Source organism: Astatotilapia calliptera, chromosome 7 (genome assembly GCF_900246225.1).
Source record: "Astatotilapia calliptera chromosome 7, fAstCal1.2, whole genome shotgun sequence".
Lineage (NCBI taxonomy): Eukaryota > Metazoa > Chordata > Actinopteri > Cichliformes > Cichlidae > Astatotilapia > Astatotilapia calliptera.
In genome coordinates this window covers 7659503-7683035 of record NC_039308.1, presented here as the reverse complement: position 1 = coordinate 7683035, position 23533 = coordinate 7659503, and the positions used below count along the sequence as shown (strand labels likewise).

General features: G+C 42.7%; 2 protein-coding genes and 1 pseudogene across 2 annotated transcripts; 1 reads left to right on the top strand and 2 right to left on the bottom strand.

Moving 5' to 3' along the window:
• Positions 1–52: 52 nt before the first annotated feature.
• LOC113025250 (uncharacterized) lies at positions 53–2562 on the bottom strand. Its single transcript, XM_026172796.1, has 3 exons — positions 2288–2562; positions 1897–2178; positions 53–1404 (listed from the first exon to the last, which is right to left on the bottom strand). Exons 1-3 carry the CDS (start codon positions 2502–2504, stop codon positions 374–376), a joined length of 1530 nt encoding a protein of 509 aa, XP_026028581.1. The 5' UTR covers positions 2505–2562; the 3' UTR covers positions 53–373.
• Positions 2563–12529: 9967 nt separating this feature from the next.
• On the bottom strand, positions 12530–13448 carry LOC113027255 (kinesin-like protein KIF1B; annotated as a pseudogene).
• A 4728-nt stretch (positions 13449–18176) lies between these two features.
• On the top strand, positions 18177–21438 carry LOC113027252 (glutathione synthetase-like). Its single transcript, XM_026176873.1, has 3 exons — positions 18177–18350; positions 18494–18575; positions 21250–21438. The coding sequence occupies exons 1-3, from the start codon at positions 18177–18179 to the stop codon at positions 21267–21269; spliced, it is 276 nt and encodes a 91-aa protein (XP_026032658.1). The 3' UTR covers positions 21270–21438.
• Positions 21439–23533: the final 2095 nt, after the last annotated feature.

Genomic DNA, 23533 nt, shown 5'->3' with positions numbered 1-23533 from the left:
CATTTAAGTGTTGTGTAACACTACACAATGATTAAATGCTATTGAGGCAGCATAATAATACATTGGTGGTTTATTTACAAGATTAGACTTTTAAACAAATAAACAAAATAGATTGCAATCCATCTCACAGTATAATACTGTACAAACTGCCAGCACAATATGACAGTTGGAGAAAAATATTTCATTTGAAAACATTTACAGACTAATCAGGAGTCAGGACTTAGGTACTACTATTACTCTACCCTGTTCTACTTATCACCAGAGCCAAGCAGCAGATACTGGACACTACTCTTCCTCTCCACCCCCTTCTGTGAGCCGTGACAGTGACAAGACATTTAATTTTTTTTAACTGATTGATTACCACCCACCCCCCTTACTCCAGTGGGACAACAGACTCGGAGAGATTTGATAAGGCACAACAAATTACCCCAATCTTGTCGATCAATGCATGTGTCTCACCTGGCTTTGTGGACATGTTCTCTATTGGCATAGCCCTGCTCTGCAGAATTTGATATTTCCTCCTGACTAAACCTATGACTCGCTCAACATGGATACGCAAATTGGCTATTTTCCTTGTCTCTGCCACTTCATAGGCTGACAGCTGTTTTCTCCCTTTAGTGAATGCCGGTGTCTGTAGTGAAGCACAGTAAAACCCCACATTATCGCCAATATTGAACCCACGATCTGCAAGGACAATATCTCCAGGTAACAAGTTCTTTAGGAGGCCACTCTCTATTGTGATCTGCTTATCGCTAACTCTCCCTCCCCAGGCAGAAGATATGTAAGTGACGTAGCCTTGGGGGGCAACACCAATCAAAAATTTTACAGTGTGATGGTGCTTGTAGTTGGACCAAGTTTGAGCTTGTGCAAGAAGATTAGATGGTCTCTCAATAAAGACTTCAAAGCAATCAACAATCACAGCCACTTTACATCCAAATGCCTGTCTGAAACTCAGTGGCATCGTAGCTTGAAGAACATGTCGCTCTGGCCACTCAATTAGGAACTCTAACCTTTTATGAAGTATGTCAATTACTTTATGCCAAACTCTAGAAGCAGTGGACAGAGAAATATTGAACCTGAAAGCTAAATCTTTCAGGGGCAGATTTAGTCTCAGCCTCAGCAAAACTAGTATGAATTGTTCAAATTTGGACAACAAAGACATAGGTCCCGAGGTGATATAGGGCTCGCACAGTTCAAAAATCTGAATTAAAACTAAGAAGTTGGGGAGCCCTGTGTAGAACTTTGTCTTGTCTTCATTTTTTTCAAAAGCCTCCTGGCTGAACTGTGTGTCCAGAGCCTTGCTCCGAAGATCAACCAGCTCTGCTGTGTTCTGTCTCAAAACATCCTCCATCTTCTCGATGTCATCCATCGTCAGCTCTGTCTGGCATCCAGCATCCGCACAGCCTGCAATATAACAGTGGGGGAGCATAATCAGCATAATAGAGGCAACCTCAATTTTTACTCATTTTCACTGTAGGAGTTTTTTAGTGGGCTATTAGAATCTGGTGTAATGTGTTTAATTCACTATGTTAATTTAATGTAATTATTTTTTTTAATCAACAAAAAAACATGTTGCGTCTAAACAAAAAATATATTTATAGGTTTCTCACCACAGAAACCTTACATTACGGATATCTTTACTTATCTGTGAAAGGAGACTGTCTGGAATCTGGCAATATAAGAACCATAGCAGTGTACAAAAACCTGTGGTGTGTGCCTGACGGTAATAAGTGCCACTTTTTCTTTTTTTCTGAATAAAATGGTATGGATTTACTCTGTGATTAAAAAATCACAAACATGTAATATGTAACTTGGACCATAATCATTACAGATAATGGCATCTTTTTCTCTTTGACATGATTCTTGTTTGTTTTACATCTCAGCACAATATCTTACCTGGATAAGTGAATGTCTCATTCACACTGAAGTCTTCTGGTTGTGGATTCTCAGCTGGAAGCTGCAGTTCGGGGTTCTCCACTGTCACTAGGCTCAAATCCGGGCTCTCAGCCGTCTGTTGCATATCCAAAATCGCCTCTGCACATCGATGCTGTTCTGCCTTAAGCTTCATTCTTTTCTCTCGTTTGAGAACTGATTCCGATCTGGGTTTTCGTTCGTAGCCGAGATTGACCGTCGGAGCCCAGTCCTCCGACTCTTCGTCATCCAAAGCACTTGGGCAGCCTATAGTCCCAATCAAGTCAATATTAGACTACTAACTTAAAAGCACTAAGTAAACGAGAATTTAACGACAACCTAATGCTAATAAGTTCGTTTGCAAACATAACATTACCTCTGACGAAGTGGTCGCTGCAGACACGGGCATTGGCAGACTCTGCTCCTCCCGACTGTAAACGTAAATTTAAAATCCATTTTTTCCTACGTTTTTCGGTTAGAATTTTCCATTTTTCTCCTCTTCGTTGGGCTATTTTTGGTACCCTAAAATACCGTTTATCAGTTTCTCTGGTCGACCTACTGGAGCATCCGTAAACACAACAGGACATAGGCATTTTGCGTACTGTCTGTCTGTGATTTTGCGCTTATCTTTTTCACTTCCGACCGCCAGTCAAATTTAGCGCTTTACGTCGACGTCACGTCTACGTCAAATGAAACCTAGCTATACATTTACCAAGAGCCTGTACAGGGCCTCGGTCTCCTGGTGACATTGTGATATATATTTGTGTGTCATCTGCATAGCTGTGGTAGTTTATTTTGTTGTTCTTTATAATCTGTGCTAGTGGGAGCATGTAAATGTTAAACAGAGGGGGTCCCAAGATGGAACCTTGGGGAACTCCACATGTGATACTTGTCTGCTCAGATGTGAAGTTACCTATTGATACAAAGTATTTCCTGTTTTCTAAGTATGTTTTGAACCAGTTTAGTACAGTTCCTGAGAGACCTGCCCAGTTCTCCAGTCGTTTGAGTAATATGTTGTGGTCAACTGTATCAAATGCTGCATTGAGATCCAGTAAAACTAAGACTGACATTTTTCCACTGTCTGTATTCAGACATATGTCATTAAACACTTTGGTCAGAGCGTAGCAATTATTCTGTTTTAAGAAGTAACTGAGCTGTTGAGAAACTGCTTTTTCAATGATCTTACTTAAAAATGGGAGATTTGAGATCGGCCTGTAGTTGTTCATTTGTGTCTTGTCAAGATTGTCCTTTTTCAGTATAGGTTTGATTACAGCAGTTTTTAGTGATTCCGGAAACACACCTGACATTAAGGAAAAGTTGACGATCTGTAACAGGTCTGACTCTAAAGTCTTTGAGACCTTTTTGAAAAAACTTGTTGGCAGGACATCTAAACAGCAAGAGGAGGAGTTCAGTTGACCTAAGATGTCCTCCAGGTCTTTGCTGTTAATAGGGTCAAACTGTTTCATGGTGTTTAAACAGTTTTTCGGTGGACACAGTACATATCCTGGATCTGCTGTTGATGTACCAATTGCTTGTCTAATCTTTTGGATTTTTTCTGTGAAGAATTTGGCAAAGTCATTGCAGGCCATGGTCGACTGAAGTTCAGCTGCCACTGGCACAGGAGGGTTTGTTAGCCTGTCAACTGTAGAAAATAAGACCCGAGCATTATGACTGTTTTTAGTGATGATGTCAGAGAAGTAGGACCTCCTTGCACTCCTCAGTTGTAAATTATAATTGTGAAGTTTCTCTTTATAGATGTCATAGTGAACCTGGAGGTTTGTTTTTCTCCATCTACGCTCAGCTTTCCTACACTCTCTTTTTTCATTTTTCACTAGTGTGGAGTTTCTCCATGGAGACTTTTTCCTTCCAGAGATAACGTTCACCTTAATGGGAGCAATTGTATCCATTACATTTAACATTTTTGCATTGAAGCTATTGACGAGCTCATTGACTGACCCTCTGGACAGATCAGGTGTTACCTGGTTAAAGATCTCACAACTGTCTTCAGTTATACACCGTTTTGTTATCACTGCTGTTGATATATTTGTGTGGGCTGAGATTTTACTTTCAAAGAAAACACAGTAATGATCAGACACGCCCACATCAGACACAGTAATGTGTGAAATGCTCAGGCTCTTGGAGATCAGTAGGTCAAGAGTGTGTCCTCTATTATGTGTGGCCTCTGTTACATGCTGAGTCAGCCCAAAGTTGCCCAGAGTGTTACTCAGGTCTTTAGTCCCTTTGTCCTGAGGGTTGTCCACATGGATGTTAAAATCCCCAACAATAATTACACAGTCAAAATCAACACAGATCACAGACAGCAGTTCACGGAGGTCATTAAAAAAGTCTGTGCAGTATTTGGGAGGCCTGTAAACATTAAGAAACACAACTTTGGATGGGGCCTTCAGCTGTAAAGCCACATATTCAAAAGACTGAAAACTTCCAGGAGATAGCTGCTTACATTGAAATGATTCATTAAATAAGACAGCGACCCCTCCTCCTCTCCTGCTCACCCTGGCCTCACTGATAAAACTGTAGTTAGGAGGGGTCGTCTCGATAAGAACAGCTCCACTGTTACTTTGGTCCAACCAAGTTTCAGTTAAAAACATAAAATCAAGGCTGTGCTCAGTGATTAAATCATTAATTAAAAATGTTTTCCCAGCTAGAGATCTAATGTTTAATAAAGCCAACTTAAGTGTTTTAGAGGCATTACTTGTCCCCTCGTGTTTGGGAGCAGTCTGTGGCACACAAGGTATGTTTACTATATTTAAAGATCTTTTAGAGTGTAGCTCTCTGTGTTTTGACCAGGCCACATGTCTCCTTCCGTCACCTGAAAGTACAGAGATTTTAAAACCTTCTAGTAAACAGGGTCCCAGCTTCTCCTGGGAAAAGTCACCACTGCCATAATCTTCGCAGCCCGGACCCTCCACACATCACACATCAGACTGCAGGGACAGAGCACGAAGGTGGTAAGGAGGAACTAAGGGGGGCGAGGCTGGGCAATGTGGCTTCGATTGCTCTGTTGAGGGTGGGGCTCGATGGTGAACCTTTGGTTGCTCTGGTGGGGGGTTTATGGGGGACAAAAAGGGATTGGGCCGGGGGGTAGATCTGAGCCCAGCATTGACCCGCTCCATCATCTCCTCAGTGAATTTCAGGTGTGGGGAGGAGGGAGAAAGGGAGGGGGAGGAGGGTGATGGGGGTGATGGCCTGTCAGGGGTTTGGGGGACTGGGGAAGATCGTGGTCCCTGGTCCTGGTCGTTGGTGTTGTTGAGAGAGTTGGAGGCAAATAGGGACCCCTCTTCTAGTCTCAGATGTGTCTCCTTTCTGAGGCTCTTCCCGGGTGGGGGCAGATGGAGCTCCTCCTCAAGGTTTCTGCTGGGCTTTGTCTGTTGTTGGAGTACTGTTTGTTCCTCTTTATGAGATAACTCCTCGTTTATCTCAGCCTTGGCACCAAGCACAGATGGATGACGTATGGAATAAAACAAGTTGGACAGTTTCACCCCTGACTTGTTAAAATTAAATCCATTTTCTTTAAACAGATGCCTGCGTTCCCAAAAAATATTAAAGTTGTTGATAAAAAGCACTGAGTGGTCAGCACATGCTGATATAAGCCATTTATTCAGTGTAAACAACCTGCTGAATCTCTCGTCTCCTCCTCTGACCGGCGGTACAGGTCCACTGATGAATACAGCTGCATTCAGAGAGTTTACAGTATTTAATAATCCAGTAAAGTCCCGTTTCAGAACCTCTGACTGTTGTTTGGACACATCGTTTGACCCTGTATGCAGAACAATGTTTGTCACAGTTGGATATTCATCTGCAATTAGAAGAAGAATTCTCTCCTTCAGGTTGTTGACCATATCGTTAGGAAAGCAGAGGACTTTAGTGTTCTTAACGCACATCCTTTGTACATCCTTTACGGCAGAGTCACCCACAATCAGAGTTTCAGGCCTAGCCTTGAGCTTTCCCTGTGGCCTTTTACTGAAAAGTAAAGATTTTCGGACCTTACTTCGCTACTTTTAGATGGATGGTTGTCCGATAGAGATCCAGGGTCCTTTGATAGTGGAGCAAATCTGTTGTGCAGTTTCACATTCAGTTGTTTTGGAGGTTTGTTGTTAACCTTCCTATTCAAGTGTAGACGAATGGAAGCCCAAAATAAAGAGCTGGAAGACAGACAACAGCGCCAGCCGGACATAAAAATTATTAATGAGGGCTGGGGAATCAAGTTTGCTCAGACCCGAGAGCAAATTGTGCACCTCATTAAAGAAAACAAGCAATAGAGTGCAGAACTAAAACAAATGACCAACCAGCTCCAAGACAAGAAAACGATGACTGATAAGATACAATGGGATCTCCAATACATGGACCGAAGGAATCAGCTCCTCCAAAGACAGCTCCATGAAGCTGTGGAAGAAAAGAAAGAAATCCTCCAACAGAAGGAAGAGCATGACAAAAAGCAAAGAGACATGCAGCACAAACTGAAGAGCATGCAGGAAAAATACCGAATGCTGAAAGAAAGCCTGGATGAAACACTGCGCCAACATAAAGACCTTCTTCAACAGAAAGAGCAACAACAAGAAAGACTGAAAGAAGGAAAACATATTGTCCAGGACTTTGAGTCTAAAAATCTAAAACTGCAAGAGTTTTGTAATCAGCTGGAGGACAAAGCAACTAAAGTGGAAGAAGAAAAGGACAAGTTGGAGAAACGCTGCTCACAGATGCTCACAGGGATTTTGGTGGAATTCAATAACTTGAAGCGTGAAAACACTCAAATGCAGGCACAAAAACAACAACAAGACAAAATACGTGAAGACTTGCAGCTCACGCTCCAAGAAATCCAGAAAAGAAACGAGCAGTTAGAAGACAAGCACAAAGAGGTCCAACAGAGAAATGCAGACATGCACAAGGACAAGCTGATACAGGAGGCAACATCCAAACAACTCAATGACAAGCTTGAAGAACAACAAGCAACCTTAGAAGAGGTGGAACAAAGATGTGAGAAACTTGAAAAACAAAACACAGAAACAATCGATGAGTTGAGAAATCTCATCCTGGAGAAAAAAGCGCTCGTGGAAAAGTGAATGAAAAAAAAGAAAAAATGGTTCCACTTGTTCCGGAGGAGAGACGCTGAGGACGCTACTGCTTCCTCACCTGATGTAGCCTCGTCTTGCTCCACCTCTGTTAACCCCCCCCCCAACCAGTCCCGGCAGTTGACTGTCCCCTCCTGAGCTGGTTCTGCCGGAGGTTTCTGCCCGTTTAAAGGCAGTTTTTCCTCCCCACTGTCGCCTAGTGCTTGCTCAGAGGGGATTGTTGGGATTTTCTCTCCTCTGCCTTTTTTCTTCATTTACTTGTTTAACTTTTTTCATTATTACTTCGTTTTACCTTGTTTCTTTATTTACTTGCTTGTTTAACTTTTTTTTTCAACTTATCTAAAAAATAAACCAATTGAATTTATGCTTTGAGTATTTTTCATCTCATCTTTACAGAATTTTTCCAAATAATTTTCAAACATTCAGATCTGTCTTTTATTTTCTTCTTGAAACCTCTTAAATGGTGAACTAAAAACCCCGGAATATGGTTTGAAACATTGTTTCAGCTGAAACTGGCATAACATGCTTGAGTGAGAGTGTGTGTGTGTGTGTGTGTGTGTGTGTGTGTGTGTGTGTGTGTGTGTGTGTGTGTGTGTGTGTGTGTGTGTGTGTGAGTGAGACAGGTGCCAGGGTATCACTAGTTAGGTCATCATGTTTAGGCTCATTCACTCCAAAATTATTTAGGCTAAATCTTTAAAACAGTGTCATTGCATACACATTTTCAATTCACTCCAATCGCACAAATGCAGAAATAATTATTTGCAGTATCTTATTTATTATGAGATTATGTCATGACTGATCATTTGCACCCACACCACCAAAAATGGGAGCAAATCGAGGAGATCATGTTTAATCGGTTATAAGAAAAGGTCAGAAATATAAGTGCCAACATGAGCAGTGTCCACAGAAACCTCTGAATCTCAGCTCAAAGCTCAAATAAACCATTTCTACAACCACCAAACACAGCAAAGACACCAAACAGTTAAAAGAGCAGTGACGTCACCACGAATCTGTGGTCAGGTAATATCCATATTTTGATTGATGATTTTCTGGAGTTAAATGTGAACCGAAGCATATTTTCAAAGGTGTTATATGCTATAAAATACTTTTAAATAAAATAATCTCTAATTAATTAGGTGTGGGAAAAAAAAAAAATCTCATTTTTCTATGTTTGAGTCACAGTAACTTCACTGGGCTCACATTTTACTGATTCCATTCTTTACTCGCATGTTTTAAACGCTTACAGCACTTTCACAGGTTTTTATATTCTTTTGAAAATTCATGTGAACTCAAGCTGTCAGAATTGTAATGTAAGCTTTGATAATTGTCCACATTTGTCATTTTGACGATTATCCCTTTATTTTAATGAATACAGCAAACAGAAAAAAAACTAACAAATTAACAAACGCGGCTCCTAATAAGACAAAACCTGATGATGCTGCAAAACACAGTTAAGTGAGAGGAGGCTGTAAAATGGAATAACTGAAAAAGTGGCAGTGTACAGAGGTGGCGTTCCTCACCCTCTGGGTATCCGTAGAGGTTGTCAACAAAGTTGGAGATGGTGTAGTCGAACTCCGCAGCTGAGATGCCGTCGTTGTCCTCACTGTCGTCCACAAACTTCAGCCCCTCTCCCTGGTTCACTCCTATCAGGATGTCATAGTTTAGGAACTCCCCCTGGTGGAGAAAATAAGGAAGAACATGCTGAGTGCTGGAACAGAGCCTGTGTGCATCACAAGTCTACAACAGGAAGTGCAGCTGAAACACAGCTTTGGGAATTGGCAGCATTTCATTTCCCAGTAAACAAAAAAAAAAACATTAGCTGTTGGCTAAAATCCCTACTATAAACTGTAAATACTACAAATATGTGCAAAGAGCTGCAAACTAATATATATACATTGCAAACAATAAATACACATTCCAAAATAAAAACACCTCTGCACATGAAGTGGAAACGTTTGCTTTTGCAGCGCTTCGCATCAACATGTATATGAGGTACTTTTGAGATTTGATCTGTGCATAGGTGCATCTTTGATGTGCAGCTCAGAGATCCACAATCCAGCACGTTTCTGTTTCTCCGACCGCCAGGCTGCTGACCCGAGGTCACGTAAGAGCTTTATTTTTTATCTAAATGTAACAGACAGTTGGTAGCTCTCCTTCCACGCATTTCATACCACACAGCAGGCATACTTCTGGTTGGTTGACCAGAGTTTTTCAATGCCTGTCTGCATTAACACATCTCGAGAGGCATACGTGCCAAAGAGCGGAATGTAGCAGCTTCAGCACGGCACACAGAGCAAATATTTTCATGGGGTAGTATCAGAAATAAGACCTTTGAATATGTAGTCCCTTTAACTTCTTTCCTTCTATTAAACCCTTTGACAAACAGCCATCCAGTGTCCTCTGACATGTGCTCTTATCATTTGTTCCTGATGCTCAGATACAATCCTGGACTCAACATATGTGGCTGTGTCTCTGTCCTTGCTATAGATATGTGTTAATGTGCAAAATAAGGTTAAAAAACTTAAGAAATAAATGCCCTCTGTTACATTTCATAGAAACCTTCATGGTGGAATGATCAAAAGCATAAGAAAAAAATAACAATGTTAAAATAAAAAATATGAACACAATGAGAGTTAGATGAAGTTTTGATTCAAGAATAAGAATAAAAAAATGAACACATGGTTCCCTGTGATGCTGCTGAACACGAGTACTTCACTTCAGAGATTTCAGTCAACACTGGTGTGACAGCGAAGGGAGTCATGGGACTACATCGTAATCTGTCCTGTGGGCCATTTAAAAGCAGATTTGCTGGCTAACCACTGCTGTCAAAGTAAAACTAAAGAAACATTGCACCTTCATTCCTTTTTCCTTACGTCCTTCTAACCTTTTCACCGTGTTTTCTTTGAGTCTTAACAACAAGAGTGTAAAGTTAATAGCAGTAAATGTCAAGGCTTTCTGATTCTCAGTGAGATAGAGCGAGCTAGAGGAGCAGAGAGGAATGTGTTAAATGAGGGTTAACTACCACACTGATCCCAGAACAGACCGCATGTACAAATCAAGTTCTCTCTTTAGTTCGTTTTCATCCTCCTAGTCCTCCTCATCTCCTTGTAACCCTGTTTTTATTCCTTGGGATGAAAAAGCAAAAAGGGGCCCGAATCTAATCCTGCAGGAACAATCGGTCATTGTTTGTTTTTCAAACTGCTGAGATATGAAGCGATCCTCGCTTGTTTGTCTCTAGTTAGTCTGCAGTTTTTATGTTAACACAAATGCATGAGTATTTTACTGACTCACTAACTGACACTGGCACTATCGGCGGTTTAGAGATGGCGTATGTACACAGATTGAGGAGGATCTAAGTATGACGTGGATGACAGAGGAAATCGGGCATGGCCCTCCTGTCAAAGTTCATTCCCACTTTGAGTTTTTGTTTCAGAGACGGTTCAGCCTGATGTAAATTCACTGCCAGAAGAAAAATACCCTATAAATCTATTAGCAGCTATGGTTTAGGCAGCAGAGCGTAAACTAACACGTCACTTGGAGATAACTGTAGATTTTTCCTTCATGGTTTCAAATGTAAGCTGGCTGATTTGATTCATTTTTGTTTTTGTTTTAAACTGAGCAAACCTGGTCTTCTCCTAAGGACTGCTGCAGGTATCATGCAAGCATCTTAATTTAATAAAAAACCAACAACAACAAAAAAAACCCCAAAATAGAATGAAACTCATTTCCGGAGACAAATAACACTGATAGAGACATTTTTTTGTACAGATGATTGGCAAACGGAAAGTTTCTAAAGAGTCGTGCACACACAAGTAGACTACTACAACATGCTACTTAGTTAGGGGAGTTTGGGAATGACAACCAAGCGGAACAAAATTAGACCCAAACATTGTCATCGAAACAAAAACACAAAAAGCTGAGGGGAGGGAATAGAGAGGAGGAAAGCTGAGCTGGAGGCGGGGTTGCTGGAGGGAGGCGGGGAGGCAAAACTTAAACGTTTGAGTCGCATGAAAAGAGACTTAAGCCACAAGTCTACTTACAACAGAAAACTGTCAAGAATCACAATGATTAATAAGTTTTAACACTTGGTATTTTCGGTATTTTCAAAGGCTTTTCAGAAAGTCTATGACGTGTTCAGCAGGCCATCAGACTGCTGAACACGTCATAGACACCTCTATGGGCTCAAAATGTGGTCATAAATATTTTGTACTTGTAAATCGGTTTTGTACTTGTAAAAAAGATTTGTATGTGTAAAAAAAATTTGTGCGTGCGTAAAAAAGATTTGTATGTGTAAAAAAGATTTGTGTGTGGACTTAGCCAAAAACCCCTGCAAGTTACAACTACGAATTTTGACCCTATTTTTCTTCCTTTCATCTGATTGGTCAATGTCATGTCAATCACAAATGTAACAATCCAATCAGAGAACAGATGGGTTTGGCTGTCGGAGGGGCGCTTTTTTGAACTGCAGGTCCTTGAAGGGTAATCTCTATATAAATATCCGATAGTAGTTAGGTCCCCTTACTTTCAGCAGCTGTTGAAAGGATAAAGTTGTGGTATGTCAGTGGTTAGAAATACCATTATTACTTTAGGATTAGTGTAACACAAAGTCAGGGCTGACCCAGGACCATTGCTGTGAGTCACAGTGCGCAGCATAAAAGTCCTTTCACATCGGACGCAGGATGTGCTGCTAATGCTAATTGCTAACTAAAAGCAAAGGATCCAGAATTTGTTGCTGGCTGCTGGGCTCTGTGGGTTTTTGCAGCAGCTCTACCTGTACTAGATGCACCTGCTCCTTGTCGTTTTTATCTCTGACTTTATGTGAACTACAAGAGTTTGTGGGTTTTTTTGCTAGTTCTTCAAATGTTCAATAAAAACATGTATGCTAATTCATAACGAAGAAAGCTTTGTAATGAAGACTGTCATTTCCAAAACACTGCCCCCCCCCCCCCCCCGGCCGGCAAACAACCACAAAATGCTTCCCCCATGAGTTAGAGCGAGGCTCCACGAAGCTTAGAAAACCCTTCTTGGACACAACAGATCTGAAAAGAAGAGATTTTATTCATTTATTTATTTTTTAAGAGAGCGCTTGTTTTTCTGAGGAAGAAGCAGAGTTGGTTTGTTTCCAGCTGAAATCATCCAGGCTCAGGAATTTGAATCGATCCACATCATTTCTGCTTGAACTAGAGAACATGAGTGTCGACTTACATTTGGTCTGTGAGACACATGTCATAGTGACAGTATTTGGGTTAATATGGCATTAATCACCCTGGTCGCATTTCTTCAATATCAGGCACAAAGTTCAGGAACTCGTTCTTTGCAGCCCGCGCAAGGTAGGAGGTCTCCAGAGTGGGAACCATCGGGAAGTTTTCATAGTCTGAGCAGGAGGGACTGGAGGCACGTGAGCTGTTCTTAGGGGTCCTTTAACACAAATCACACCAAGTTAGAATCAAATAGATAACCTGTCAATAACCGTTTGCAGATCGAGGTCAATGTTCCTAAAAATATGTTTACTTCTGGCCCATTGAGCCTCAGCGGGAGTTCGACAGAGAGGGGCAGGTAGAGGAAGGGGTGAGGGTGGCACTGCTGAAGCTCGTCACGGATGGATCATGTCCGGTCGGTGAGATGAGAGAAAGCTGAAGTGAAACAACAGCAGGACGAGGTAGACGTTAATATATCAACTCCCTGATGTGACACAGAAAGGCTATTTTTTTTAATTTATTTGTATTATTTCTCACCTTGCAGTCACTGATGCTGTTCACCAGCTGGTTGTATTCACTATTGAAGGTGTGTGTCAGAAGGCGCAGGCACTACAACACAACAGGAACAAGACCGATCAGCTCCAAGCAGAGAAGGCAGCAACAAGAACGCCCACTAAGCCGACGTTTTTCTCACCTTGGTGGCCAGCTCCTTCTCACGATCCACCAGCTCTCGATGTCGGCGGAATCGTAGCCGCTGCTCTCGCTCGGCCTGATGGCGCTTTCAAAGGTGGTGCTGGAGATCTGCGAGGAGACGGAGGTGGACGTGGACAGAGTGCTGGAGCTCACGCTGGGGGACAGAGACTCACTCAGGGACTTGGTGGTGGGAGCTGTTCCCACGGGAGCCGCCTCTCCCAGAAGGTGACGGGTCTTTTCCACCTGGAAAAAAGATGGGGGCGAATGTGAGGTGGAGAGAAGAGGGGAGGGTTAAAACTTTTTAGAATAGCACTTTGGTCTTCGAGTTGAAAAGTAATTTTTCCCTCTACGATATTAAACAGAGATTTATTTCTTTATGAATCTTTTAAGGCCCCACCTCCTGCAGCTGCTCCATCTTCTCTAGCTCCCACTGGTGCTCTAGGATGAGGATATCTCCTCTGGGCCTCCAGCCAGCGAGGCTCTCCTCTCCACGCACGTAAGCCACTGATGTGTCCAGGAGCTTCCTCCTCCTCCTCTGCATCCCTGCTCAGGACATGAGCCCTAATGTTTCATGGCCGCTCACCTGGGCTTCCAGTGTCAGACGTCTTACACAAGCTCAGCTCGTAGATCCCAGTCACTCGGTTGCTATAATGAAGCAGAAGTTATGAAGAAGGAAACTTTGTAACAGGGCAGATATCTTTGATTGTGAAACAGAGATGGCCACAGTGCAGCAGCCCAGATTTACCAGTCAGGAGTTTTGGAGTATCCAGTCCCAAAGAGGTTCTTGAGAGAACGGGGTGGGGAAATCTTGGCGTCTCGGGAGTAAAAGACCGTGCAGTTTGGTGATAATGGCAGGCTGGATGCAATGATCCAACTGCAGAGAGGCGATAAAGGGTGTGTGTTAGACACGATGACATCAAGAGACTTAAAAACACGTACAAACAGGTACAACACGGCGGAGCAGCGGCTGACAAAGCAAAGGAAAGGAACCCAGGGCAGCACAGAGTTGGGCACGAGGGATTTTACTGTTGAACACCACAATCTCAGTCTATAGTGAGAAACAGCTGAGGGGGAAAACACTGATCTGGAAACGTCTGAGTGTTACAGAGGATATACATAGCACTGTGGTTCAGTGTCACACAATCACAAACAAATACAGAAAAGTACTAAAAAGGGTGTTGCCTCCAAAGATCGCTTTTACTGGTTTGGAGCTTAGGAGGCTTAATAACGACAGGCATGAATGAAGACAGATCAGAACAGCTGTTTTATCACAGCATCCAGTACCAACACAATCTGAATCGCAGCTGAATGTCTAAAATATCAAATGTCATTTTTTGGTCCATCAGCTACAGCATGAACTGCTTAAAGTGAGAAGCAGCCTAAAGCCCGACAGATTCATCTTTCCAGACTGAAAATATCAGTGAACCAAGTGTTGCGTTTTCAGTGTGATCTCACAAAGTCAAATCCCTTTAATGATGTTCTGTCCTGTCTTCCTCTATCAAAAGCACACAAACACTATAAAACATTGTTTCTGTGCTTTGGGGTTTTTGTTTTCTGTAGGCTGCTCACCTACAACCACCTCATGAACATCTTTCCAATGGAGCTCGCTGCCCTTCTCGTGGATGAGGGTCACTCTGATCCTCCGCTGGATCTCCTGCAGCAAACATAACAGGAGCTCAGGATCACAGTGAGCACAGCTAGAGCAACATTACACTTTAAAAGAAGATATTCAACTGTGTACAAAGGAAGCAGTTACCACTGTGTGAGTAGCTCAAGTAGTAGCTCGTGGCTCAAGAGTTGGGAGTTCGCCTTGTAATCGGAAGGTTGCCGGTTCGAGCCCCGGCTTGGACAGTCCCGGTCGTTGTGTCCTTGGGCAAGACACTTCACCCGTTGCCTACTGGGGGTGGTCAGAGGGCCCGGTGGCGCCAGTGTCCGGCAGCCTCGCCTCTGTCAGTGCGCCCCAGGGTGGCTGTGGCTACATTGTAGCTTGCCATCACCAGTGTGTGAATGGGTGGACGACAGGTTGTGTAAAGCGCTTTGGGGTCCTTAGGGACTAGAAAAGCGCTATACAAATACAGGCCATTTACCATTTACCATTAATAAGAAAACAACATGTGCAGCAGGTAGGTACCATGACAGGGCAGGCCTCCACTGTGATCCACGATGGCTGGGATGTACCTGTGCATGGAGGGAGGAGGTGACACAACATCCCAACTTATAATATTCTTCCTGGAGATAATTTTTATGGTTCCTTTAAAGCTTGTGCGTGAATATAACACTCATCACACACATTTGGTGATGGTGTTCAACTTGGTGGCTGCAACTGGCGCACACACGCACACACACACACACACACACACACACAAGCTCAATGTTATCAAGCTGGAATTTGTCTGAATTTAAGAGAAGATGAATAAAGGTGAGGAGTATTTTCTACATGCTTTGGGTGACTAAATGGAGGATGGATAGGTGATGTGAAAACACTACTGACCCTTTATACTGAGCCAATAGCTCACACACTTCTATTAAATCTGTCTAAAGAGCCAGTAATCACAGAGGATAGATACTGGAAACAAACTGAAATGTTAGGAGGAACTAAATCACACATTACAACACCAGTGGCAGCACCCTGCTGTCTCACACATCGGGATCACGGTCCTGTTGAAATGGGCTAATCGCTAAAGCTCACAGTTGCATTCGTCTATACTCAATATGATCGAGAGGAATATTATTACACTTGAAAACTGCTCTATTCACGTCTTCTTTTGCTGTGAATGATATGTCAGCAAGGTGCAGCACTCATAACCACAGCAGAGCTTTACCGTGCTACCGCCTGCAGACACAGAGCACTATAAGAGCACAGCACGACTCTAATCACTACAGCACCAGCATCAAATGTCTGGCTCATTAGCTACAACAGAGTCCACTGTACCAACCATGATGCTTGGGGACAGTTAGCACAGGGTCACTGGCCACTGGGAGGAAGGGGAAGTGAGAGAGCTGGTCAGCCTCGTCCTCCAGACTGGCCACAGCAGAGGACGCCAGGGAGTTGGTGTGCTCGGACAGCGTGTCCAGCACTTTGCCGTTCACATAGCCGCTCACAAGCTAGCGGATCAACTCCATCTTACGGGTATAGTCTGGATGTGCGATATTGATGAACGGTGAGAGCGATTGAAGGAGAAAAGAAGAGGAAGGAGGACAGAGTTGGGTAAGAGGATTATATAAATAAGAGATACATACATACATATCCAAAGGAGGTGAGAAATGACAAGGGGAAAAAAGTGGAAGGTCACACGAGGCATGCTTATGTAAAAAAAAATCAACATAAAATTATTGATGGCAAAGAACACATTGAAGTGACATGGAAACACTCGCCTGGTTTGGACAGAGGCATGGGAATAGGATAGTACTTCCTGGATGCTGTTGGAGGACTGTTGACATAATAAAAATACCTTTTATCTATATATGCATATAGAATTAGCCAATGTGATTAGAATACAATCGTTTACAAAATCTGCTGCATTAAATATGAATTATCACTGCACGACTGGATCTGCTGTTTGACCCCCACCAACCTGGTCCCGTCCTGATATTCTAACTCTGTAATATGCAACTTCTGTCAGTGTCCTGATACTGGAAACTGAATTTCCCAGAGGAACCACCCGAGAGATTAATAAAGTTCTATCTAATCTACATCGACAACAGAAAAAGAAAACCTGCTGCTTGCAACAGCATTGTGTTAGAAGCATTTTTACTGGAGTGAATGCATTTAACTGTACTTGCATCATCTGTTAAAAGTACTTATATATTGCAATAAGACTGCAAAAAGCAAAGGGGACTGAATTCTATAGTATGTGGTATGTGTATAAGGTGACACATGTATGCAGTTTCCTGCCATAATGTAAACTTGGAATCATCACATATCTACAGGTATTTGTACTGAATGGAATGAGCTGTGGTGATTAAAAGCATTAGCAAAAGCATACTTACTAGTAGTGGCCTTTTCTTCTTAGGTCTGGATCTCGATGCCTCTGGGACTGAAGATCACAGCCAAGTCACCAGTTTCATAAACAATAAACAAACAAAAAGCAAATAAACAAAACACTTTCAGAGATCGCACAACTTTGGTTTTCATCTTCATATGATAATGTTCCTTGAATCAAATCTTCCATACACACTCTACTACAGTGTATCAGACTATTCTAAATACTTCCACAAACAATGACATACCCATCTTTGTCTTTTTGTGGCTTTCACCAAAAACTCTCCCCCTGCTGGATCCTGTGTTGACGTACGTGATTTTGGGAGAAAAACAAAAACAAAATCATTTTAAATGGTTACATTAAATGTAATAATATCAACATTCAATAGATTTGACTGTACATGTATCAAGTGGTGTAAAATACATGTTCCTTGATCCTTGGTCAGGGAACATAAATTACTGTTGTTTCAGCCATCAGGTACTCCTCTAAAATTCAGCCTGGACTCCAAATATAAAGCATACAATACATACAAACATACAAATTACCTTTGCTGGTCTTGTTGCCTGCGTGCTCCACTTGCCCCTCTGAAGTGCTCAGTGGGTCATCCTGTCCCTTGTTGAGCTCAATCTTCTCCATCACATTCCTCACTTCCTCCACCTGCGTGGTCCTCCCCTCCCGTGCCTCCATAATCGTTGCCTCCTCCTGGTTGTTGATCATTCAAGTTAGTTTACACAATGGGTCAAACTTTTAACTTTATCCTGCTTTACGCCTCCTGGTTTGTAGCAGACTAAGCCTGGCAGGAACAGGAAACAAGTGAAAGAAAACTGGCGAGCATCCTGGAAGGAAAACTTAATCGGACATAACAAGTTAAAACAGTTTGCAAGTTTCAAGCCAAACTGCTGAATCTACCGTCCAGCTTCTCCTTGATAGCGTGACTCTGTGTTGTTCTCCTTCATTCTTCTGTCTCTGTCTGTCAAATCTCAGCGTATTATAAACCAACTGTTGTCACCCTCTGCTGGTCAGTGTGCTGGCTGTTTTCTCGGGAATCTCAACCACAAGAAAGTTTATGCGAACGAAGCTAAAAAACCTGTGACAGTTTGTGAAACGTCATTAGCAGCAGTGAAATAAGATTCCAAAAGTTAGTGAAATGATAGAGGCTGTCTTATGCTGGAAAAATGCTTCTAGCACAAAGTGGCCCAATAAACTGAATTTTTTAATACAGAAATACATCTAATGATAAAAAGACAAGCAGAGAATTCATTGTCTATTTTCAGTTGCAGAGCTGGGATGCTCGTCTCCTCATGGAGCGCTTTCGAGCTGTGAAGTGTCCAGATATCAGCGCTCACCTGGCTGGTACCAAGAAGGTTCAGCAAGTGCTCCCCAGACCTGGAGTCCTGGACAGATTCTTCCCAGACCAGCCTCAAGCTGTGCAGCAGATCCGAGCGACATTGGCTGACCTCTACACTCTAGACATGGTGAGAAAAAGGGCACGGTTTTTTCATTGTTTGGAAAATTTGGCATTAGATAATCCTCACCTGGGTGTTGCTGTTCAGTGTAAGCAATATCATTTGCATTTTATTCCTCTGATTTATTTCTCTGTGGTTGCGCTCGTCTACAGGGTCCAGAGAGGGACAAAACAGTATCAGTGGCCTTGTCAGCAGCAGAACGGTTTGTCTTGAAGTCTCAGCGAGAAGGAGGAGGTACAGCGGGGGGATAGAAGCGTCTTTAAAAATGTTGAAAACTTCTGTTTGTTGCTCACCATTTGTTAAACTAGGGAAGTTTAAGCAGTGCATGTGTGGATCTGCACACACATGCAGCATTTTCTTGCATTCCATGTATGAGCTAGCCTCAGTCAAAACAGTGACGACACATACATGACTGCCTGCTGTTTTGCATTACTGTGTATCTACTGTGATTCATGCATGCTGTACTGTGACTGAGATAATAGTGTATATGAGACACACTTGACAACAACATTGATCAGGATGTGAAAAAGCTACCAGATACAAGTTGTCAGCAGGGCCCTATTTCAGGAAGCCGGTTTAGAGCTAAATCTGAGTAAGTATACCCTGAGTTAACGAAAACTCTGGGTTTTCGGTTTCACAAAGCGAGTTTAGATTAATTCTGAGCGAGTTACTATGACAACACACTCCGTGAAGCTAACCTGCCCCCTAGCAGGTTTACTTCAACTAACCCTAACTTTCTCCGCCTCTTTGTCGGAAACCTGACTGTAGGAAGTGTCAGACATGACGTGCTCCTTCCTTGAAGAGCCAGTAGATGTTGAAGCCCAAATTCTCCGCAGAGCTCTCCGCCGGGAGAGAGTGATTAGAGCGCGTTTGGACATTTTATCATTTCCTGATGATTTCCTGTGTGAACGTTACCGTTTTTCAGCACAATCTATAATTTATTTGAATAACATCCTCAGGCCTAATATTGCTCATGTGACACATCGCGGACATTCTCTCAGTTCTGTACATATTATTCGTATTGCACTTCGGTTTTTTGCAAACGGGAGCTTTCTGTATAATATTGGTGACGCTGAGCACGTTTCCAAGGCTACCGTCTGTCGGGCAGTCAGGAATGTTACAGTTGCACTGAAACGTCTCCTGTACTCGTTTGTGATGTTCCCCGGTCATAGACCCACAAGATTTATCAAAGAGGGATGCCACAAAATTGCAGGTATCAGGATGAACAAAACTTAATTCATGATGTGGTGATATTTGAACTACTACTTAAATTTTACATTTATTCTCACGGTTCCCAGGCGTGATTGGCTGTATAGATGGCACTCACATTCCAATCATTGCTCCTTCAGTAAATGAAGGAGACTATGTGAACAGGAAGTCTTTCCACAGCATTAATGTACAGGTACATAGTTCCCTGTAGCATTTCAAACTAACAAATTATTTCATTATAGTAATGGATGCTAATTTGTGTTCTCTGCACTGTGAAGATCATATGTGATGCTGCCAACATTATCACAAATGTGGAAGCCAACTGCTCAGCCTCTGTGAGTGGTGGTGGTGGAGGACCCCCACCTGTTTTTCAGGCCTCCGCTTTTTTTCTGTTGGCTATAACGGGTCACATTTGAGCATACAGAGTAAGCAAATATGTACTTGTAATGTGCTCAGATAATTTCAATAAGTGCTTACAGAGGGGAAATTAATGTAGCCTCTAACTGCAATTGATTTATAGGACAAACAGACCAAGCACTATGGCTCATAATACAATTACACCTTACCTGTTTGGACTATATTTTTATATTTCATTTTTACTTGCTGCCAGGAACGTTTGGGGCCTGTTGGGTTGCACCTGCGCTCAAATCACATCACAAAATCAAATGTATGAAATAAAAAATAAAATAAAATATAATAAAATAACGTGTTAAATGGGTGGAAATCCCTAGATCAATGTTTAAATTAACACTCACGCATTGACTCTGTCGGCCATGTTTTGCCATGCATGCTCCCTTTCTTTTGCAGCTGAGGCTGTGTTACTTTTTTTCCGCAAAATTTGCATGTTATCGCCCACCCCCGTGACATCACGCTCCAAAGCCCTATACTGCCATCAGAATTTCGGCCTCAAGCGCTGTAAGATACATTGACCGCACCTTCTTTCCCTCCGTCTCCATGGTGACTCGCTTAATCTGTGCTCCACTAATCTAAACCGGCTTCCTGAAATAGGGCCCAGGTTATGGCTGACTAACCACCCTGCCTTACATCACTCTGGGTTAATACTGTAAAAAGCAATCATTAGTTTGTAATATCAGATCATTTGTTTTGATAAATACATAGTCCAGTATCAGGGTTCATATGAGCTATTTTAGCAGTAATTTTACACCTCCACTATGATAGTATTTAGCTGTTAATCATGTTAGCAAGGAAGCTCGGGTTTGTAATTCATTCATAATTTAGCCACGCTGCATGAATTTGGATGATACGATTTTTGAAAATGGCAGTTTCATTTATGGGGCGTTTATGAACTCGTATTTCTTAGGCTGGCTTTTAAGGAAGGAGAAAAGGTATGTATCAGTTGGCTGGGAAGAAAGATGGAGGTGGAAAGGATGTGCAAGCTATGGGACAAAGTTGCTGAGACTAGGTTAAAAAGAGGTGAGGATCAGTGAGCAGGAGTGTGGCTTTGTGCTGAAAAGAGCACAACAGATTGTTTGGAGAGAAGGTGAAGGAAAGTCAGCTGAAGCAAGACAGTTTGTGGAGTTTGTGTTGGACTGTATGTTATGCTGGGAGCCTGGGGATTAGTGCACTTTGATTCCAAGTTAATACTAGCTAGTGTTTCTCACTGGTTTTTGGGTGGTGGAGTAAAAGGGATTGGTTGGTGGCTGTTTCTAATGTTAGCCTTTTCTTGGTTTTCTTACAGGCAGGGTAAAGACATGGTGATGAATGAGTGTGTGGGCCGTCTGCTGAGGACCAAGAGCTCAGGACAGTCAGACGGGGGCGTCGCAGCAGGAGTCACCATGCTCCACAATCCTCTGCTGTTCTGAGATGTCACACTCCTGCCTGCACATACAAACCACAGTGAAGTCAAAGTTCCACCTGCGCCTCAACCTGTTCTTGCAAAAGCATGAAAACTGACAGAGGTGAGACAGCAGAAAAGTTTTTGTTTATTTTTTTTTTACTAAGTTAAGGAATTAAGTTAAGAAGAGTGATTAAATAAATTGTTTCTTGCATTTTTGGTTTAATGATTGTGTTTAGGATTATTTCAGAAACATGTTTAGAGGATCTTTGTAAGCCTGTATTTACTTTGAAAGAAGGGAAGCACTTCTTCATTCTACAGAAAAGGTGACACATTACAGATGAGTTCATAAAAAGTGTCACTGTCACTCTTTCAGGGCTCTGTCACTTTTTCTTTTTTACTGGAACAGCATGGTAAAGTAGGCCTAGGCTGCCATCTTGTGGCAGTGTGTTGTTACTACAACATATGAAATTGTGTTTCTATTGGAAATATAATTCAGCACCACCGAGCCGCTCTCTCAGTTACAAACTGAACCTGTTTTTTAGACATAAATTACTAAGTACAGTGAAGCTTTTGGTTTTGTAAAAGTGTTTCTTATTCTAAATGCATGTTGATTTTTATAAGGGTGAAGAGCAGTTAGCAGTGCATTCACGGACATCTTTAAACTATTAAACGAAGAATCTTTGGTCATGGTCAGATACCAAGGGCACAAAGATGAAGCAGGTCTGATCGGAAACCGTTTATTTCCAGGCCAGGGAGCACAAATAAAAACACCCTTAAAAAACGTACACAATAAAATGTTATCAATAACTAAAATCCCCCAGGAATAAACAAACCCGATTCTAAAACTAGTAAAAATACAATTTTCTATGTTTACTAAAATCCCCTGGTCTAATTATGCCACATGTTTATTATGGGTCCACCAGCAGGCCAGGAATTCCTTTTTTAGAGCGGAGTCAACGCCAGCCTCGTCCCCGGCAGACGAGGAGAAGCCTCCAATCCTCCTCTTGTCCCTTCACTGGGTCCATCGCATCCCAGCCCAGCTCGCGTTCTGCATCGGAGTCCGTCATGCGATGCCACCACGGCTGCTCTCGCGTCAGGGCCCTGTAAAATAACAAACAGGGGCCAGAACGGTCTGAGATCATGGTGGTAGGCTTGTGATGGACACACTTTTCATCCCTGGAAGACCAACATGCAAGATAAATACAAAGTTCCACTGTGTGACATACATATGCTAACACAAGCTACTGTAACTTAGAGAAGCTCAGTGAGAAGAGTGAGAATGTTCAAAAATACAGCCGCATCAACAACATGAACAAATATATTACCAGGTCACAATTACAGTGAGTCCGCAAAACGTTCAGCTTCAGTAGGAGACTTGAACGTGTTAGTGATGCTGTTGTGAACTACCCGAAGCTGGGCCGGGTAGTGCAGACTGCACGTCGCTCCGGAGGCGCTAAGCTTTTTCCTGACCGTATTGAAGGCCATCCGCTGCGCAAGGACCTAGTCGGGGAAGATGGACAGATTCTCTCCATCGCAGCTCAACGGTGCACGTTGGCGTGCCAGACGCAGGACATGCCACACGTCTTTGTCATGATGCAACTTGGCTATGATAGCCCTCGGTCGCTGGCCAGCCGTTGGTTTTGGTCTAAGGGTGCGGTGTGCCCTCTCCACTTTTATCGGCTTAATAAAGTTGTCTTTCCCCAACACATCCAGCAGCAGGGATGAAACAAAGTCCGCCCTTACCGCCCTCAGCACCTTCCTTCACTCCAACAATCCTAATGTTGGCCCGACGCGAGCGCGCCTCCATCTGGCCTAGCTTGCCACGCAGGTTATCGGTGGCCGCCATTAGTTTCTTGCATGTAGCTTCCAGCATACAAACACGGCAGTCCAATGTAGTAAGCGACTCATCGATAACATCTAGACGTTGTTCGGATGACCGGATATCTGCCTGGAGCTTAGACAGAATAGACTCAATTGTGTCAAGGCGGGTCTCCATAGAAGTTTTTAGGCTAGCGATAGCTGCTAATATGGCGTCGGTGCTCGCAGAATTTTCAGCTACTGCTTTCTGGCAGTGTGTTGCGTCTTTTTAGGCGGCATGTCGTCCAGTATTTATCGTAGTCGATGCAAGGCAGTAGTGCTGTTGACCAGTTAAGTAAAGATGCAGGGTGTCGCGTTAAATTGTTGG

Coding starts and splice junctions, on each gene's coding strand:
- LOC113025250 (XM_026172796.1), bottom strand. CDS start 2,504: ATGCCTATGTCCTGTTGTGTTTACGGATGCTCCAGTAGGTCGACCAGA. Junction 2,179..2,287: donor CAGCGACCACTTCGTCAGAG/GTAATGTTATGT, acceptor TTGGGACTATAG/GCTGCCCAAGTGCTTTGGAT. Junction 1,405..1,896: donor TGAGACATTCACTTATCCAG/GTAAGATATTGT, acceptor GTTATATTGCAG/GCTGTGCGGATGCTGGATGC.
- LOC113027252 (XM_026176873.1), top strand. CDS start 18,177: ATGGAGCGCTTTCGAGCTGTGAAGTGTCCAGATATCAGCGCTCACCTG. Junction 18,351..18,493: donor ACCTCTACACTCTAGACATG/GTGAGAAAAAGG, acceptor GCTCGTCTACAG/GGTCCAGAGAGGGACAAAAC. Junction 18,576..21,249: donor GTCTCAGCGAGAAGGAGGAG/GTACAGCGGGGG, acceptor GTTTTCTTACAG/GCAGGGTAAAGACATGGTGA.